This window comes from Macadamia integrifolia, unplaced genomic scaffold (assembly GCF_013358625.1).
Source record: "Macadamia integrifolia cultivar HAES 741 unplaced genomic scaffold, SCU_Mint_v3 scaffold1680, whole genome shotgun sequence".
NCBI lineage: Eukaryota > Viridiplantae > Streptophyta > Magnoliopsida > Proteales > Proteaceae > Macadamia > Macadamia integrifolia.
This window is the reverse complement of record NW_024868306.1, coordinates 104,748-121,535: the sequence shown is the minus strand read 5'-3', so window position 1 is coordinate 121,535 and position 16,788 is coordinate 104,748. Positions and strand designations below refer to the sequence as shown.

The 16,788-nt window shown below is 37.7% G+C and overlaps 1 protein-coding gene across 1 annotated transcript in view; it reads left to right on the top strand.

Annotated features, from left to right (window-relative positions):
• The first annotated feature begins 6,341 nt into the window (after positions 1-6,341).
• LOC122064539 (probable acyl-activating enzyme 16, chloroplastic) overlaps positions 6,342-16,788 on the top strand; it is a 63,181-nt gene continuing 52,734 nt past the window's right edge. Inside the window, exons 1-2 of the mRNA XM_042628259.1 lie at positions 6,342-6,806; positions 14,492-14,683. Of these exons, the coding sequence (XP_042484193.1) occupies positions 6,567-6,806; positions 14,492-14,683 (432 nt within the window). The 5' untranslated portion in view covers positions 6,342-6,566. The remainder of the gene's footprint in view (positions 6,807-14,491; positions 14,684-16,788) is intronic.

Sequence of the window (16,788 nt, the reverse complement as noted above, 5' to 3'; positions counted from 1 at the left end):
AGATCTGATGCATAAAAGCTTTTGTAGCAGTAAAGTTCACTTTTTTTTGTAGGTTAATTAATTAAGTAGCAATTAGAAGGAAATAGGGAGAAATAACAATGGATACAATAACTAGTTGCTGATTCGATCTCTTACATATATATGATCTATTTGAAGGGGAAGAGTCCATGTTCAAAGCTTGGTTTCATGACAATGGTTAAAACAAAACCCATTTCATCCTTGTCTTTTTGCAGGGGCAAAGATTCTCCTTTTATGAAGGGCTAAAACCCATCTCAAGAACAATCTCTAGGTATAGAGTTTATTATAAAAGACAAATGGGAAACAAAGTGAAATTGATCATGAGAGAAAACTACTATATTACTAATCAAAAGCATTTTGGTGTAAGGGACTGGTCTTTCTCTAGTTCAGTTACCTCAGCTTGTTCATATAAATTGATGAAGTTTTGGTCTAGGGAGAGTTTCTAAAGATTTCACTTTGCTATTATGGGTCCAGTTTCGGAGATAGCCCAACAAGAAAAAAGGGGAAAAAATGTTGGCTTCTGATAATGCAAAGTAAAAATGGAGGTGGGTTTCTAACGATGCAAACCCAGTTTCAAAATATCCAGATGATGCATACCCAGTTGCAAGGATGAGGGCTTCTGATGATGCATACCTAGTTTCAGAAATATCCAGACAAAAAAAAATTTCCAGTCTCATATGCATACCTAGTTTCAGACACATAGAGCAACCAAAACCCCAAAACTGAATGAAATTTTCAGTTTCAAATGCAATCACTTCACCAATAACACAAATCAACAGAGCAACCAAAAAAAAAAAAAGAAAAAAGAGCAATCAGGCTTGAGATTAGAAAGGGTTTTTGTTGATCTTTCCCATAGAGATCAACAAGAGAAAACCCCACACCCCCACCATTATCAGAGAATTAGGGCTAAGGTAGGAACTCTTGAATGGGTTGAACGATGACCATGGAGTTGCAAGTAGAGATACTACCGATGAATCTAGTTGATCGATGCAAGACGACAAACCTTGAGCTTCAGGACCTATAGGGATGAGATGGAGTGCTGGGTTGCGGGAACTATAGGGAACCTAGAGCTTCAGGGACCTGAAGCTTCAGGAGCTTAGAGATGGAGCTGCCGCTTCGAAAGTTTGGACGAAGATGATTGGAGAAAAGGGAGTTGCAGGTTCACCTTCAGGTTTTCCCTTTGGAGTCGCCACTTGAGAGTTGTAGCGAGATATGGAGAGCAGTGCATTCTATCAGGATTTTGTGAGAAGGCTTGGGTAGATCGCCTAATCTATCGGGATTTTTGTGAATTTTTTCCCCTCTTTTTGTTTCAAAGAACAGAAAAATAGGACGGACTAGTTTCTTTATTCTTGTTTCCAGACACAAAAATAGGCATAAATTTCAATTTCTATTTCCAAAAATAAGTGAAACGAAATAGAAAAATCAAACAGTTTTGGGATGTTTTTCCGTTTTTGAGCACAGAAAAACGAAAAACCATTTCTAAAAACAAAATCAAATAGGCCCAAAGATGAAGCTTCGGGTAAGTTCAACAAGGTTTCCTTCAAATGTTTCTTTAATGGAATGCTTTGGTAAGGGAAAACTCCTTCTCTCAAAAACCTTAACAGAGTATGCATTAAAGCTTGACGGAGAAAGAGGATTTCCTTCAAACGTCTCTTCAATGGAATGGAAAGAGAGTAAGGAGAGGAAAGAAATGGAGAACTAGGAATTCTTAGGGTTTCAAATGGGAGAGAAGGAGGAAAAGAGAGGCTGAGTCGAATGAGGGAAATAGAGGGAGAGTCCGAGAGGGTTTCATTGGTCGGTTTATCCCTCACCATGTGGTTTTTCAATAGCCTGTTGGTGCTTTGCGAGTCGAATGTATGTGAGTCATTGAATTAACTTGAGGACAGATGTCATGCTGTGAGAAATCGTTGGATGCTAGTTAGAACGTCAGTCATAGGAGACGAGCCCGATCCCTGCTATCACACCTAATTGAAAATCTTTCATGAAAATGATACTATTTTTCATTTTATATGAGTAAAAATGGAAGAACAAGACTTTATTCATTATTGGGAAACTCATTGCAAGAGTAGCATACCTACATTTCCCAAATCCATGGATAATTGAAATGGGTCAAATTATTGTATACATTATTGACATAGCCCTTCTTGTTAGGGAGTCAACTAAATTATTAATCTCCCTTGAAACAAATTTGAAAATATAATAATCAAACCAAGAATACAAGTAATTAAGAATGAATCTAATAAGCAATAATGATTCTTTTGCATCCATAAAATATAAACCCTAGCATCCCCAATCGAATCACCATTGCTTCACCAACTATAGGAGAGTTAAACGAGGCTTTGGAAGAGAGAGACTCAGCAGCCAACGGTCAACAGTCAACAGTCAACATCTTAGTGGACAGCCACAATTATTTTATTTATTTTCTGAAATTTGGTCTTCCTATACCTAGACACAATTTCATTGGATCCTAATTAATTTGGTCATCTTTTAATTAAAATACATTCATTATTTAGAAGTCTCATTGCGACCTGCCAACTATGACTAATTTAAGACTATTTGAATAATCAAGTTAAGTTTACCGATTTTATTTGGTAAAAAAAGTTCTTTGAGCTAGCAGGGTAGACTCTACTCAAACTAAAAATCAATTAAAAGAAAAAAAGAGAGATTAAGTGGAGTCCAAACGTGAATCAAACATCATACGAGAATGATTCTCGTACAATGACATGATCCATACTCGACTTGGTCTTTTATCAAAAAAAAAAGAAAAAGATTGATCCGATCGATTTCAAGTAGGCCTAATCTATCCCCCCTAATTAGAACCCTGCACGGTGATCATTGTGTAGTTGATCTGAACTCAGAGGCCATACTCAGATCTATTTATATTGGGTCAATCGGTTACTGACCAATAATTTGGCACATGCTAATTGGGTTAGAAACAGGTTATAAGCCGCTTGATCAAGCCATAAAATGGGCTATAAATAGGCTAGTCAAGTTATAAAACAGACCATAAATGAGGTGATCAAGCTATAGAAGGGACTAATCAGGTTATAAACGGTCGGTTAACAGTTTTTGGTGGAGCATTTGTCGGTCTACGATCAAGTGCTGAGGCCAACCGAATGACAACAAGACTATGCCCGAGACCAGGCTGTCTACTAACCGGTTGGTTTTGGTTTTAACTAGTTGCGTCAATTGGTTTAACCGGTGTGGTCCATACCTTGACATAAATCATTGAAAGGTCTAAGACCATGCAGATGTTGCTAGCGTTCCATCAAAAGTTATACAATGAATTTAAACCTGACATTTGACCTAGGGCCAATCCATATAGATTCTAGTATATCCAATATAAAAAAAAAAAAAAAAAAAAAAAAAGAGGCTAAACGGTAGTGTAACCCCTATGCCTAAACACAATTGGAGGGGGGAGGGGGAATCACCGTCCCACCCCTCATGAAAGGTAGAAATTCCACCTCTGTCGTTGCTTCTACTAGTGTTCCTATTGGCCCATGTGCTGATGTAAGAGCCATTGGCTTTTAGGAAAGTATCTCACAAAAAAATAAGATGAAAGAACCTTGTTGCTTTGGTGCAAAAAAAGTCAAACATATGCATGGGTCAATGAAAACACATGCGTGAACATCTTCAACACGCAATAGGGCCAAGGATAACACAGTCATTTTGTGTCTATCGTGCCTGATGTTTCTTGCATTAAATTGACAAGGTTCTTTCCTCAAAAATAAAATATATATATATGGGTATGTTTAAATGTAACTCACCCGGTTACAAAACCCTTGTAACCTAAATTACTGTGTCTCTATTATTTTGTCATTTTGTGATTGCTTTTAAGGTCAAAAAAGTAAATTACTATGTTTTTATTATTTTGTCATTTTGTGATTGCTTTTAAGGTCAAAAAAGCAAATTACTATGTCCCCATTATTTTGTCATTTTGTGATTGCTTTTGAGGTTAACAAAAGTAAATTCAACCTCAATTTTTTGTATCGTTACTTTGATTTAAACGGTAAAACGATGGGTAATTTTGAGAATGAATACACACTTCCCAAACAACCCGAACAACCCCTCGCCCCAACTGATCGACTTCCTCCTCTCGATTCTTTCTGTTACCTTGGTTGATTTTTATGGCATAAAGTTCAGCGAGATCATCTCCAGTGAGTCAGGTAAAGACTCTCTTTCTTCTCGGCATGTCCAATGCTTTTCTGGGTTTTAGGGTTTAAAATTTCTGGTGGACTTCATTTTTTTTTTAAGTTTAGAAAATAAAACCTCTTTCCAGAAATTCATGTATCAATTATATTGCAATAATTTCTATTGTTGTGCATTAGAGATGAGGTCGGTAAGATAGTTCTAATCATGTCTCTCTCTCTCTCTTTCTCTTCAAAGAAATCAATTGTATTAAACATGCTAGTGTTTTCAAGAAAGGAAAAATCCAAGAAGATGACAAATGGCAATATTGTAGGCTTTTTTTTTTTTGGGTAAAGCAATATCGTAGGCTTGGTACTACTATAATGATGACATGTGAAATTTTGTAATTATAATATATTTTATAGGTTGATTCTAAGGGTTTTGGGATTGATTCTGTTAATTCCAATTTGATTTGGATTTGGATTGATATTGTCAGCTATTGATTTGATCTCTGATTTTGTGTTTAAAATCGATTATGAAGTTTATAGGACTAGATCGTGGGTCTTAAGATTTGAGGGATTCTAGGGTTTTTTTTTGTCCGATTTTGATTCGATTTGGATCAAAATTTATAGGAATAAGTTCCAAGGATGTAGGGGACGGTATCGGTATCGGTCTCTATCGATGCCGATTCGATACCAATTTGGATCGGATGGGATCGGTGGGTATCGGCCTATTTTACCCCTAATTTTTATAAAATGTACTACTTTTTACCTATTTTACCCCTGAAAAGATCCGGATCAAGGATCGGTCTCAGCCGATACTATCGATCCCAAACCGATACTTGAAACCATGATTAGTTCGATCTCCAATTCCTAGTTTAAAATCCCTAGTTGATTTGGCTAGTTCAGATCAACCCCAATTCCGATTATTATAGAATGACAGATCTAGGATTTTTGGGATTGGGTTGTTGGTTTTTAGAATTTAGTGTCAATTCTAGGATTTTTGGGATTGGGTTGTTGGTTTTTAGAATTTAGTGTCAAATTAGAACTGGAATCACTAGAGGGATTGTTTTAATACTCAATTTCGAGTTTAAAATCATTGGTTGAATAAACCAATTTCGATCCAAATCGACCATAGTAATACCTATCCAGGCTGTTTCAGAATGGCTGATTATAAGGTTTTTGTGATTGATTCGATCCATTTCTGATTTTGGTCATTTTGATCTAGATTTTATCTAGTATTAGGCAAAATTGAAATCAAAGTTCAATTTCAATTCAGACCGATTCGATTTTTATTGAGTTGAATCAATAGCCTCTTGTAGGTAATATGTTCTCTTTTAGTAATTTTTTAAAGTTGTTATAAGGCTTTTTACGATTTCGATTTGCTTGATTTGGTTCAATTTGATTTTTTACCGATTTGATAAAAACTCAAATCGATAAAGGTTTGTTTAATGTTTCTCTTGATTAATCCAACCCGCTCAGACTGAAAATGAACACCCTTACTCAAAGCAATAGACCCAATCACCCAATGATTAGTATAATATATATATATATATATATTTCAATCCCATGTTGGACTTTAGAGAGATGAGGAATTGAGATTTTAGATTTCAAACGTAGTGATAGGTCTGTTTGAGGATAAAATTCCATTTCTATCCTTTTTTAAACACTTTGTCATAAAAAGTGGTGCAATAGTTTTTAAGTTTTTATTGGGAATATAAACATATAAAATTACATTTTGAATCCCCTTAAACCAATAATTTATTTCATATTATAGGACTTTTTGGTAACTAAAAGTGGGCTACAGGCCTTTTGTAAGCTACTTAGGTTACAACTAGACAAACCATATATATATATGAAAAAACCTTATCAATCTAATGTAAAATAATTATGCACCGACTGAACTGAATGTGAAATGACTGTACTAACCCTCTCCGTGTTGTGCGTTGAAGATATTTCTAAGTACCCTCCCAGTAACCAGGGCATCTGGCGTTGTTTCCCATGGTCGCCCCGACAGGGTTCTTGCGCCCAAGATTATATCCAATATTTCAGATCGCCACATCTGAGATCCACATGGTACAAACGTATACTTTATTGGTTCCACGATTTAGTGAGCGGTTAAAACAATATAATTACATAACTACCCCTAAAAATCTTTGTTTTCTCCCGCCATTGACTGGCAATTGTTAATGCCCATTTCCTTCCTCATGAAAAATGGGAAATCTGAAAGAGGGAACTCAGCACTTAGACAACGGCGTACGTTTGGGACGCCAGTGGTCTCTGTCAGGTTTATCGATCTTTTTCACTTTGTCTTCTCCGCCGTGTCTTACAAGTACTCCCAAATCGTCTTTAGCTCTCTTAAATCTCTAGTCTTTTGTTGGATTGAGCTTTCAATCATCTGTTGTCTCAGCTCAACCTTCTATGTCCTCTTTCTTCTCTGTCTCTGTCTCTGTATCTGTAAATCAAATGACAGGTGTGTCTCTTCATTCCAATCTCGTCTCCAGCTCTTTCGAGCATGGTCGTGGACCGGTATTCGGATTTTTTCTCCCCAATCGTTGCCTCAACAGTGCGAAATTCTCGTACAGAAGAAGATTCGGTAGAGGTCGTGGGGTTCGTTTGGCTGCTCGTAGACCTACCGTCAACTGCGAATTGAAAACATTTGTAAGTTTTCAGTAATCTAATTTTTAGTTATTCTGATTTTGGATAAGGTTATGACTGATCTAATTTAATTTGATCGCCATTTCGCTTGTTCTGAACTTGTTTATTCATTCTACCATGAATTTTGAATTGTGGAATGGAATTATTCGGTGGTAGAACCAGAGTGTGTTTCATTTATTGGCTCCTGTGATGAGAGTTTTGAGTCGAGTTTATACATCGCAGAAATTTCATAAAATCTTGAAAATTGTGAATACGATCCATATTAATTTCTTCATGAAAATGTGTACTGGTTAATGAAATCAGGTTAGAAGAAAACGAACTTTTCTGGAGCTGGGTATAGAAATGTGTGGTGACAGAATTGTGGAGCTGGGACTGAATGTTGACTTCTGAAATTTAAAACAAAGACAAAGTGCCTCAACTATATAACTCACATTAAAGACCCAAAACTAGCCTCTAATAATACAAGTTAACGGGATCCCAATCTGACCAGAAACACTGACACAAACACCAAATGCCATAGGTACCCATTTGAATCCAACTGTAGAGAAGATGAATAAGTGGACAGAGAAAAACAGGGGCAAATCCATGCACCACATTTGGCCCCTCCTGATGCTATTGGGTCCAACACTCCAAGGGAACGACCACAATGCCCCTGCTAGTGATTGATTATGTTAAAAGTATTCCATAATATAGATAAGGGGAAGGAGTAGCTTGTTTGTACTGCATACAACTTGCAAAGGATGTCGACGGAAAAGAAAACCATAAATGGCATCATGAACCGGAAAATAGGCAGAAATTAAGGAAATGATGGGGCTGAGTCATTCCACCAATCCTTCTCTTTAAGACCATCTCTTCCAGTCATTGCACTCACTTATTGGGCTTCCTCAGGACATTTGGAGTTGTGCTCAATGGATAATAACAAAGACATAAACAGAGAAAGATAGAGGGAAAACAAAAGTTGGGATTATCTTGAAAAACTATTGGAGAAATAGGCTGAACGTTTTCTCATTTATAGGAGAAGAAAAGATACCATCAAAGGTAGTCTCCAATAGACATGCCCAAAAACCATGCCTTTTCCATAAGACATGTTGGCAAACCATTCAGATATGCCTTCCAATAGTTACTCCTATTGGTCAAGTAGGTGCCTATTTGGAATATACAAAACCCTCCAACACACACTTTAAAAACTGAAACCAATATTTTGAAGGTGAGTTTTTCTTCACCATGGATGAAGAAAATTTAGCCAATTGTAGTGTCATTATCCTTTGCTTCCTATTGTATGTAATCGCAAATACCCATGGCACTATTGCAAGAATCTCATCAAACCACTAGAGCCCGTGGATTAAGAGATTCTCTCTTCATCATGGGTGAAAGAGAACTCGGTCCCATTTTGAATCATCATTTTTTTAAAACATAAAAAATTCAACAATTATCCACATGATTCAAAATATCAAAAGAATCGACAAAACCAATCGAGCTTATAAGAATTAGAAGGGGCACATCGTTGTAGATATCAACTGAGAAGTAGAATTGAGAAGAAGGGATTGAGGCAATGGATTGGCTTGTCTATATGACAGAGGCCACCAGATTTATTCATACTGTAAGAAGGGATTACAATTATGGGATGTTAGGTAAGGATGTGTCACAATCCTTATCCTACATCCACGCACAGATTTACTAGATACGTTGTACCTAGACACTTAAACACTCCCCTCAAGTTGGTGTATGTGTATCATGCATGCCTAACTTGCAGATCATATGATGAAAAACTTTGTAATGTAACCCCTTCCTAAACACATCAGCTAACTGATTCTCCTAGGTGGCAAAAGGAATACAAATGGAACCTTGCTCAAGCTTCTCCTTGATGGAATGCCTGCCAATCTCAAGATGCTTCGTCTGGTCATGTGGAAATGGGTTGTGAGGTATACTGACGGCGACCTTGTTGTCATGGTAGAGACGCATAGGCTCGGCAGTAGTTATCTCAATATCACTAAGTAATTCCTTGAGGCAGATAAGCTCATAGACTCCTTTGCCTGATATTTTGCGTCAACATTGGATCTAGAAGCCACTGATTGCTTCTTACTCCTTTAGATAATCAGATTACCACCAAGGAATGTGCAATATTCGTGGATCGAATGCTGATCATCAACTGAACCCATTCAATCAACATACATAAAGGCTTCGAGTTTGAGATTGCCATTATTGGATAATACGATTCCCTTTCTAGGGGCACATACTTTAGGTATCTTAAGATATTGGTATACAACCTCAAGATAAGATGTATGTGGTCATGAAGAAATCAGTTGGCAATCCCTACAACATATGTGATGTTGGGCTGGGTGTGAGAGAGATATATTAGTCTGCCAACAAGTCTTTAATAACTTTCTCTGTCAGCTGCCAATTGCTGCTAAAATGATGGTTGACCTCGATAGAGCAGTTTGCTGGTTTACACCCAAGCATGCCTGTCTCTTAAGGAGGTTTAGGATATACTGAAATAAAGATGCATTTTCTAGAGCGAGAAACTTCTATTCCTGGGAAGTATTTGAGAGGTCCCTATTTTATTTCAAACTCTTTTGCTAGTTGAGCTTTCGCTTTGGAAATTTCAGCATCATCATACCAGTATATTATCCGAGAGCAGTAACCTTACTACCTTCATGTTTGACAAATAAGGTATGACTGGTCTAGCTTTATTTCTAACGAAATTTCTACATAGCCATGAGGAATTGACCAAACCAGGCTCATGGAGACTGCTTTTGGCCATAGAGAGATTTCTGTAACTTGCACACCTTTCGACGGTTGACGATGATGCAAAACCTGGTAGAATGTCTCTGTACACCATGTAAGAAGGCATTTTGCACATCTAGCTGTTGGAGATTCCACCCAAAGTTGGCAACACATGGTAACAAGGTACGAACGAAGTTCATCTTGGCCACTGAAGCAAAGGTGTCTTGATAGTCGATGCCATGATGAAGCCCTTGGCAACTAACCTAGCCTTGTACCTCTCAATGGTGCCATCAGCCTTATGTTAACAGTGAAAACCCATTTGCATCCTATGAGCTTCTTTTCTTTCGGACAAGGAACAAGTTCCCAAGTACCATTCTTCCATTAAGCTTGCTTCTCCTTCCAACCTTGCAGATAGAAACAAAAGACAACGAGGAAACGAAGGCCGGATAGGACAACAAACTTAGAAATGGGATGTTTAGTACATGCTTTAACTCTTTTCCTAATTGCAATAGGAACATCAATGTCACTAATATCAATAGAAGCATCCAAATTACCTAACTGAGACAAAGGAGGTGGATCCGTGAGCATTGATGGGCATGGTGGGTTGTTTGAAGGCTGTTTCTTCTGGTGAGAGTATGTGAGCAAGTCCATATTGGGATTACTCTCCCCCTTACTACTTTCCTTGGGATTAGTCTCCCCCTTTCTATTTTCAGTGAGAGATGTCTCCCCGTCTAGATGAAGAGTGCCAATAACAAAAGGGCTTGAAGGAAGCTCTGATGTTACATTCTCCCCCTCAAGAGATGATTGATAATAAGGTGCAAACTCATGGAAGGTGACATCCATGCTAACAAAGAGGCATCGGGAGCGAGGGTGGTAGCACTTATTGCCCTTCTGAGAGGGAGAGTAACCAAGGAAGATGCAACGAAAGGTGCGGGGATCAAGCTTTGACCGTGAGGGAGTAGAGTTGTGAGCATAAGTGCATAAAAAACACAACCAAGGTGAGTGACCAGGGATTGATCCGGAAGATGGCTAACAGTAGTGTGGAAGTCCAGAACAGTGGAGGGCAACCTATTGATGAGATAGGCTGCAGTGAGGTCAGCATCTCCCTAATAAAATTTGGGGACATTCATGGTAACCCAACACTCGACATAACTCTTTCTTGTTCACTTGTTCTGTATCAACCTCTCATTGTCAGCCCTTTATATAGGTGAATGAAGGAGGAGAGAAACAATTCATCTATTATTGACAAAACGTGCCTGTGCCGGTGCAATTCTCCCCCTTATTTAATTCTGTTGACACCACCTCCTTAACAAATTCAAATTTTTTGAAGCCATCTTGTGTTAGGTGTTGAAAGAAAAAAGTCCTTGTTGCCTTCATTGACAAAAGGAATGCTCAACACATACATAGCCCAACCCAAAACTTATTTCTAATAATATAAGCCCATTTATGTGATTTCTCTGCATCAAGATTGATTAATCTTTGAAGCTATGATACATCTACTCTGCATTCTGCAATCCAATCCAAGGAAATAAAAGGGGAACACTTGCAGATCAGAGAAAGAGCAAATGTGCAGATCTGCAAAAGACTGAAGAGGGAGAGATAGAGAGCGGGGGATGGGGCTTTATTTGAGAGTCACTGGTGATGCAGTGTTCGAACGGACAGCTGTTAGGAGGTGGAGATTTGCAGCGGTGGGTGGCGGTCGGTGCCCTGCTTTCAGAGGAGGAAGTTGAAGATGAAGTCGATGTCCTGCTTGCAGGGTGTGAGGGTCAAGGGTGTTGTTTTTTTGTTTCTTGGATCTGTTTTTGGAGCAGAGAAATAAATTTAATTTGTTTATGAGTTTTTCAAAAATTGTGTTCCTGATGTCCGGTTCATTCCAAAATAACAGAAAAATGAACTGGTTACCAAATTTGTTTATGTTCTATTATTGTTCCTGAGGAACAAATGAACGTGACTCCTTTTGGAAGAGACATAACTCTCCAAAAATAGGAGAGCCACCCAGCCAAGCTTATATATATATATATGTTTGGGTGGTGTTAATAAACATGATTGCAGGAATAAGAGAGAGAATATGACAATGAAGGGTAGACCTAATTTCGATTTTTTTTTTTTTTTTTTTTGGGGGGGGGGTGGGTGGGGTGTTGGTTTGGCCCTTACTGTCCCAAAAATAGAGGATAGCCACCCAGCCAAGCTTAGCTGGGTGGTCCAACGAGCAAAAGCTTTCCCATATTTTTATGAAGATTAGTTGTTTGGGCTTTGCAAACAGACACACCACTGCTTTTTCTTGTGGATGGTGAGAGTGCATGTTTCTGTGATCATGGTCCATATTTCAGTTAAGAATGGAGATGGTCATGTGAGGCATTTTCGCGATCATTTATATTCCTGATATATGAAAGCAATGGAAGTATTTTCTATTGATATAGATGCTTAAGGGAAAGCTTCTAGTGGCTCCACAATGTCGGTTGCGAACTTAAAATATAAGCTTGTGAATAAGCTCACGAGGATGGGAGATTTACAGAGAGGACTGATTTCTTGGTTCTTGTGTCAAGATGGAAACTTTTCAGAGTGATGTAGATCAGAGGAGATGGAAGAGAAGAAGGATCAGCATCATTGTTCACCAACCAGTCTTTAAACCCCAATACCCCATTGAGACAGCCAGTTTTTAAGCCCATAAGCCAGCCTTTCCAGCCCAGCTTTAGCCATGAAGATCAGCCTTAAAATGCCCTATGATTTCCAGCTTTATTATGCTTATTGAGTCCAGTTTTTAAAGCCTGCTTATGTTTTATTTTAGGCCCACTTAATGGACCAGTTCTGGCCTTTTAAGAGCTTTGTTAAGTGGGCTAGTATAGGAAGTTAAGTAGGATTTTGTTCTTTTGTTTTTCCTTTTAAGTATGTTGCTGTTAAACTACATAACAGTTTCTATTTTTGAACTTTCCATTCTTGTGACAGTTGCTTTATTATTTAAGAAAGAGGAGGGGGGGGGGTTGGACAAGGCCACAATTTGATTTATGAAGAAAAAACTTGGTTCTTGACCATGAAAGCTGTGAGAATGTGAGATACAGTGAAGGAGAGAGTCCTTAGGCAGTGAGAGACTGACCAAGGACCATCAGCATTTGTTCTGCAAGATACCCAATATTTGAGAGGAATCGAAGGCTGTTCTACTACTCCATTGCTGCTGCTGATCATTAGAAAAGTGATCTGCTGTTGCTCCATTGATTTCTGGTTGAAGACTCAAGAAACTGGCTCTATTGGTTGGTGTCCTACTCAAGGATTAAAGTATCGGTATCGGTCGGCCAAAATTAAGATACGTATCGGAGGGTATCGTATCGTATTGGAGATACACTAAGATACGCTAAAGATATGCATATAAATGGATATGAAACATCTTTTTAAACACTTGTGCATAAAAAAAATTGTTAAAAAAAACTATTGATAACATGTATTATGTATAAACACTAAATTGAGGGTATCGCACTAAGAATTCAAGGTTTGTAGTTTTCCCATAAATGTAGAATCCTTGTTCCCAACCTTGATTTCCACTTTAGTTAGAGAGAAATATGGCTAGCAGCAAATTTGGAACAAAAACCTCTCAAAAAATCGTGTTCTCTGAAAAATACCCATCTTGGCCATTATATGACCGTAGCGCGCTGTACCGGTATATACTGATGCTCACCGATACGTACCGATCGATATTTACTGATACTCACCAATACATACTAATACTCAGCGATACATACCGATCAACACATACCAATACTCACCGATACGTACAGATCAATACATACCAATACTCACCGATACGTACCGATACATACCAAAACGTATATTTCACCTTGATTTTATATTTTCCATAGAGTATCAGTACGTATCGATGGTGTATTGGTTCATATTGGTATATATCATAGCATATATATCGATACGAAAGGATTTTAAAAATTTCATGTATCGTATCGGTCGGCTAAATTTAAGATACGTATCGGAGGGTATCATATCGGTATCGGAGATACTTTAAACCATGACTCCTACTGCAGTGGTCTTCAAGCCCCTGGATATCCAGATCAGTTCATCAGATCATGCCCATATTTTGGAACTGTTGTACCCTTCCATAATCCTTCCTTTGATGGCATTTTAAGCCCTATCCAGAGGCTGGATTTGACTATTACAGTGAGTTGCTTTTGAATTTTACTTACTAATTATGAAACCCTGTCATTTCTCAGCATCCAGCCATCAGATGTGGCTGAGGTTTCGAAGAGCTATTTAGTCCAAAGAGAGCTACACTCGATAGGGATATCTGTCCCTCAGGGTAGACTAGTTACTAATTCTGAATCAGTTACTATTTCTGAGTTTTATTCACTTTCTGTTCTGCCGATTATAAAGGCTGCCATACTTTTCTGTTACCGTGACATAATACCACTTTAGAAGTAAATTCAGACGATTAGTGTCTTGTGCATGAAGGACCCTACCGACAGCTATTATTTTGGTGATTGTCTATTATCTTGTTGCTGGAACCAGGTGTTCGGACCTACTGATTGTCAGAACTTGTGATCCTACTATGAGTTAGGTTCCTAGAGTCCTAGCTCTACAATACAGAGCCTTAAAAAACTCAGAGGGGAAACCTATATTGGGGAAGAATACCCTTCATATCTATATTATTTGTGCATATTCTATCATTGCAGAATGGATTCTTCAGTACGTCAAATCTTTTATAGATGCAAAAGACCATTACCTGATTCATATCCCTGGTCCCCACCACAACAAAAATAACTGAAATAAAGAAAAAGCAAGGAAATGTTTTTGTGCAAAGTTTACTTTTGTTTTCTATTGAATTTTAAAGTTGACGACCTAGCATGTGATATAGCTTAGGATTTGAGAGAGAAACAATGATAAATTTCTGGTTTAGTGACTAACAGAATATCATTGGATTAGTGACTGACAGAACATCTGTTTGATTGTTTCTATAAATGCAGTCAGAGGAGCTGCAAGTCAGGAGGTGCTCACCTCTTTTGGAGAGTATGTTGCTTCCAAGTGATAATGCCTCAGCCTCTGGCGAATGGAATGCAGTCCCAGACATTTGGAAGACATCAGAAGAAAGATATGGTGATAGGATAGCACTAGTGGATCCATATCATGACCCACCTTCAGAGTTGACTTACAAGCAGGCAAGTGTTCTTTATATTTTGCTATATCAGAGAAGTGCCAGAAAGAACAGAGAGAAATAAATCATATTCCTTTCTGTTGCACATCACCAATACTTTTGTGATATAAAAATATTCAGTTTGATTTTACCTTCTGAAGATATCCCCTTTTTCCATTTCAACAAATAAAAAATTTATTGGCAAGGTATATTGGATAGATATAGCTTTTGAAATCAAATTTATTAGATATTATATTATTATTATTATTATTTATTATTGAGCGACCCAGTGCATGAGGCTCCCGCTGTTGCAGGGTCTGGGAGGGACAAATGTATGCAGCCTTACCCCCTGCTTCGCAGGAGAGGTTGTTTCCAAGGTTTGAAACTATGACCAACATGTTGCAGTAGTGTAACTTAACCGTTGCGCCACAGGCTTGTCCACTTATTAGATATTATATCAGAAAGGTAAAAACAAGCTCATGACAGATATGTCTGGATTTCTATATTGAACTTATCAAGTGGCCTAGTTTTGTTTGTCATCTGTTATGTTTTATTGAAATAATCAAGCATGAATTTTTTGGCATATTTTCGTAATGATGTAAATGAAATCTGTTATTCTTTGATGAAAAAGGAAGGGTGTACATGAATTACTGGTTGGTTTAATTGGTCCTTTTACTTGTTCTGACGATTATGTTGCACCAGGTTTCAATTTTTTTTTTGAAACTTGTTTATAAGTTCTTTCCTTCCTCTTGAGAAGAAATTTCAGTTTTATTTTATTTTATTTTATTTTGGAATAAATACCTTTTTTTATAGTATTATAAATACCTTCTATGTTTGTTGCAATTATTTATTTTTCCTTAATTATGTAGAAAATATTGAATTTTTGTATCCGAGGTTCCCGCTCAAGATATATATATATATATATTTTTTAATTTATTTTTATAAAAGAATAATTGTCAAAGTGGCCCCTAAGCACTGCCTAGTGGTCCTGGCGCTCCTTGCTGGACGACACCTTGGGTCATCTAGTCTCCTTGACAGATGTGGATTAATGAGATGAAAAAAATAGCATAATATCTTTAAGGAGGAAAATTGTTATGCTAATTTTATGTAATTTGGAAAGATTGGTGGCGTAAAGAGGGAAATCAGAAAATTGAGAACTTGTGGCACATCTATATTGCTGTCTTTAGAATATTTTCTGGGTTTTAACTTTTGAGAGATCTGACCAACTACTTTATGAAGCAAGCACCAATTATTTTTACTCAAATAAGTAACAATGAGATTAGTTGATTTATTATTAATTCATTATCTGCAGAATCTGTTTTAGTAGCTAGAACCACATGCAAAGTAGAAACAAGTTGGACTGTGAGTGGGAAAAAAATAGCTGGACTGGCACCGCAAATTTGTGACAGGATTTTGCAATAGAAAAGCTTAATGGAAAACTATGTTTTTTCTCAAACTCAAAGGAAAATAAACTCAACTACAAGGCTTCCATGCCCCATCCCCTTTATATGTCTAATGCTGAAAATACAGAGACATCTTGTATACTACTATTTACCAAAGGACCAAGTTTCCCTTCACCCATTCCCTCACCATGGCTGTCGGTACCATGGGATTGCATTAGGGAGGGGTAATTTTGACTTTGTCAATGGGGGGCAGGAGTTTAATACTGACCCAAGAGTCCAATCAAGTGATTGCACTTCACCAGTGGAGAAGGAATTCTCCACGGGTGAACTAAATACTTTTAATTTTGATCGAATACATACTAAATACTTAGAACACCCTTTAACCGTATAGAACTAATCAAATAGGGACAAAGACAAGTTTCTTGTATTCAGAACATTTTTTTTTTCTTTTTGAACTTTACATTCATCTCAACAGTTACCACATCGACACATCACAAGAAATGGTGGAAATGGTTGGGTCCATGTTATAGAGGATCCCACTCAATCTCACCTGTCAAGTGTCTGCCTGATACGACTATGTTAGGGGTCAAGGCATGGTTCAAGGTTACAAGTAGTAGCATTTTCATAATTCGGTTGTAACTGGATTTCACTTTTGACCCATCTAGCATGCTCATTTTGGGTTAAAGTTAGCTCAATCAGACTTTTTTTTTGGGGGGTGGGGTGGGGG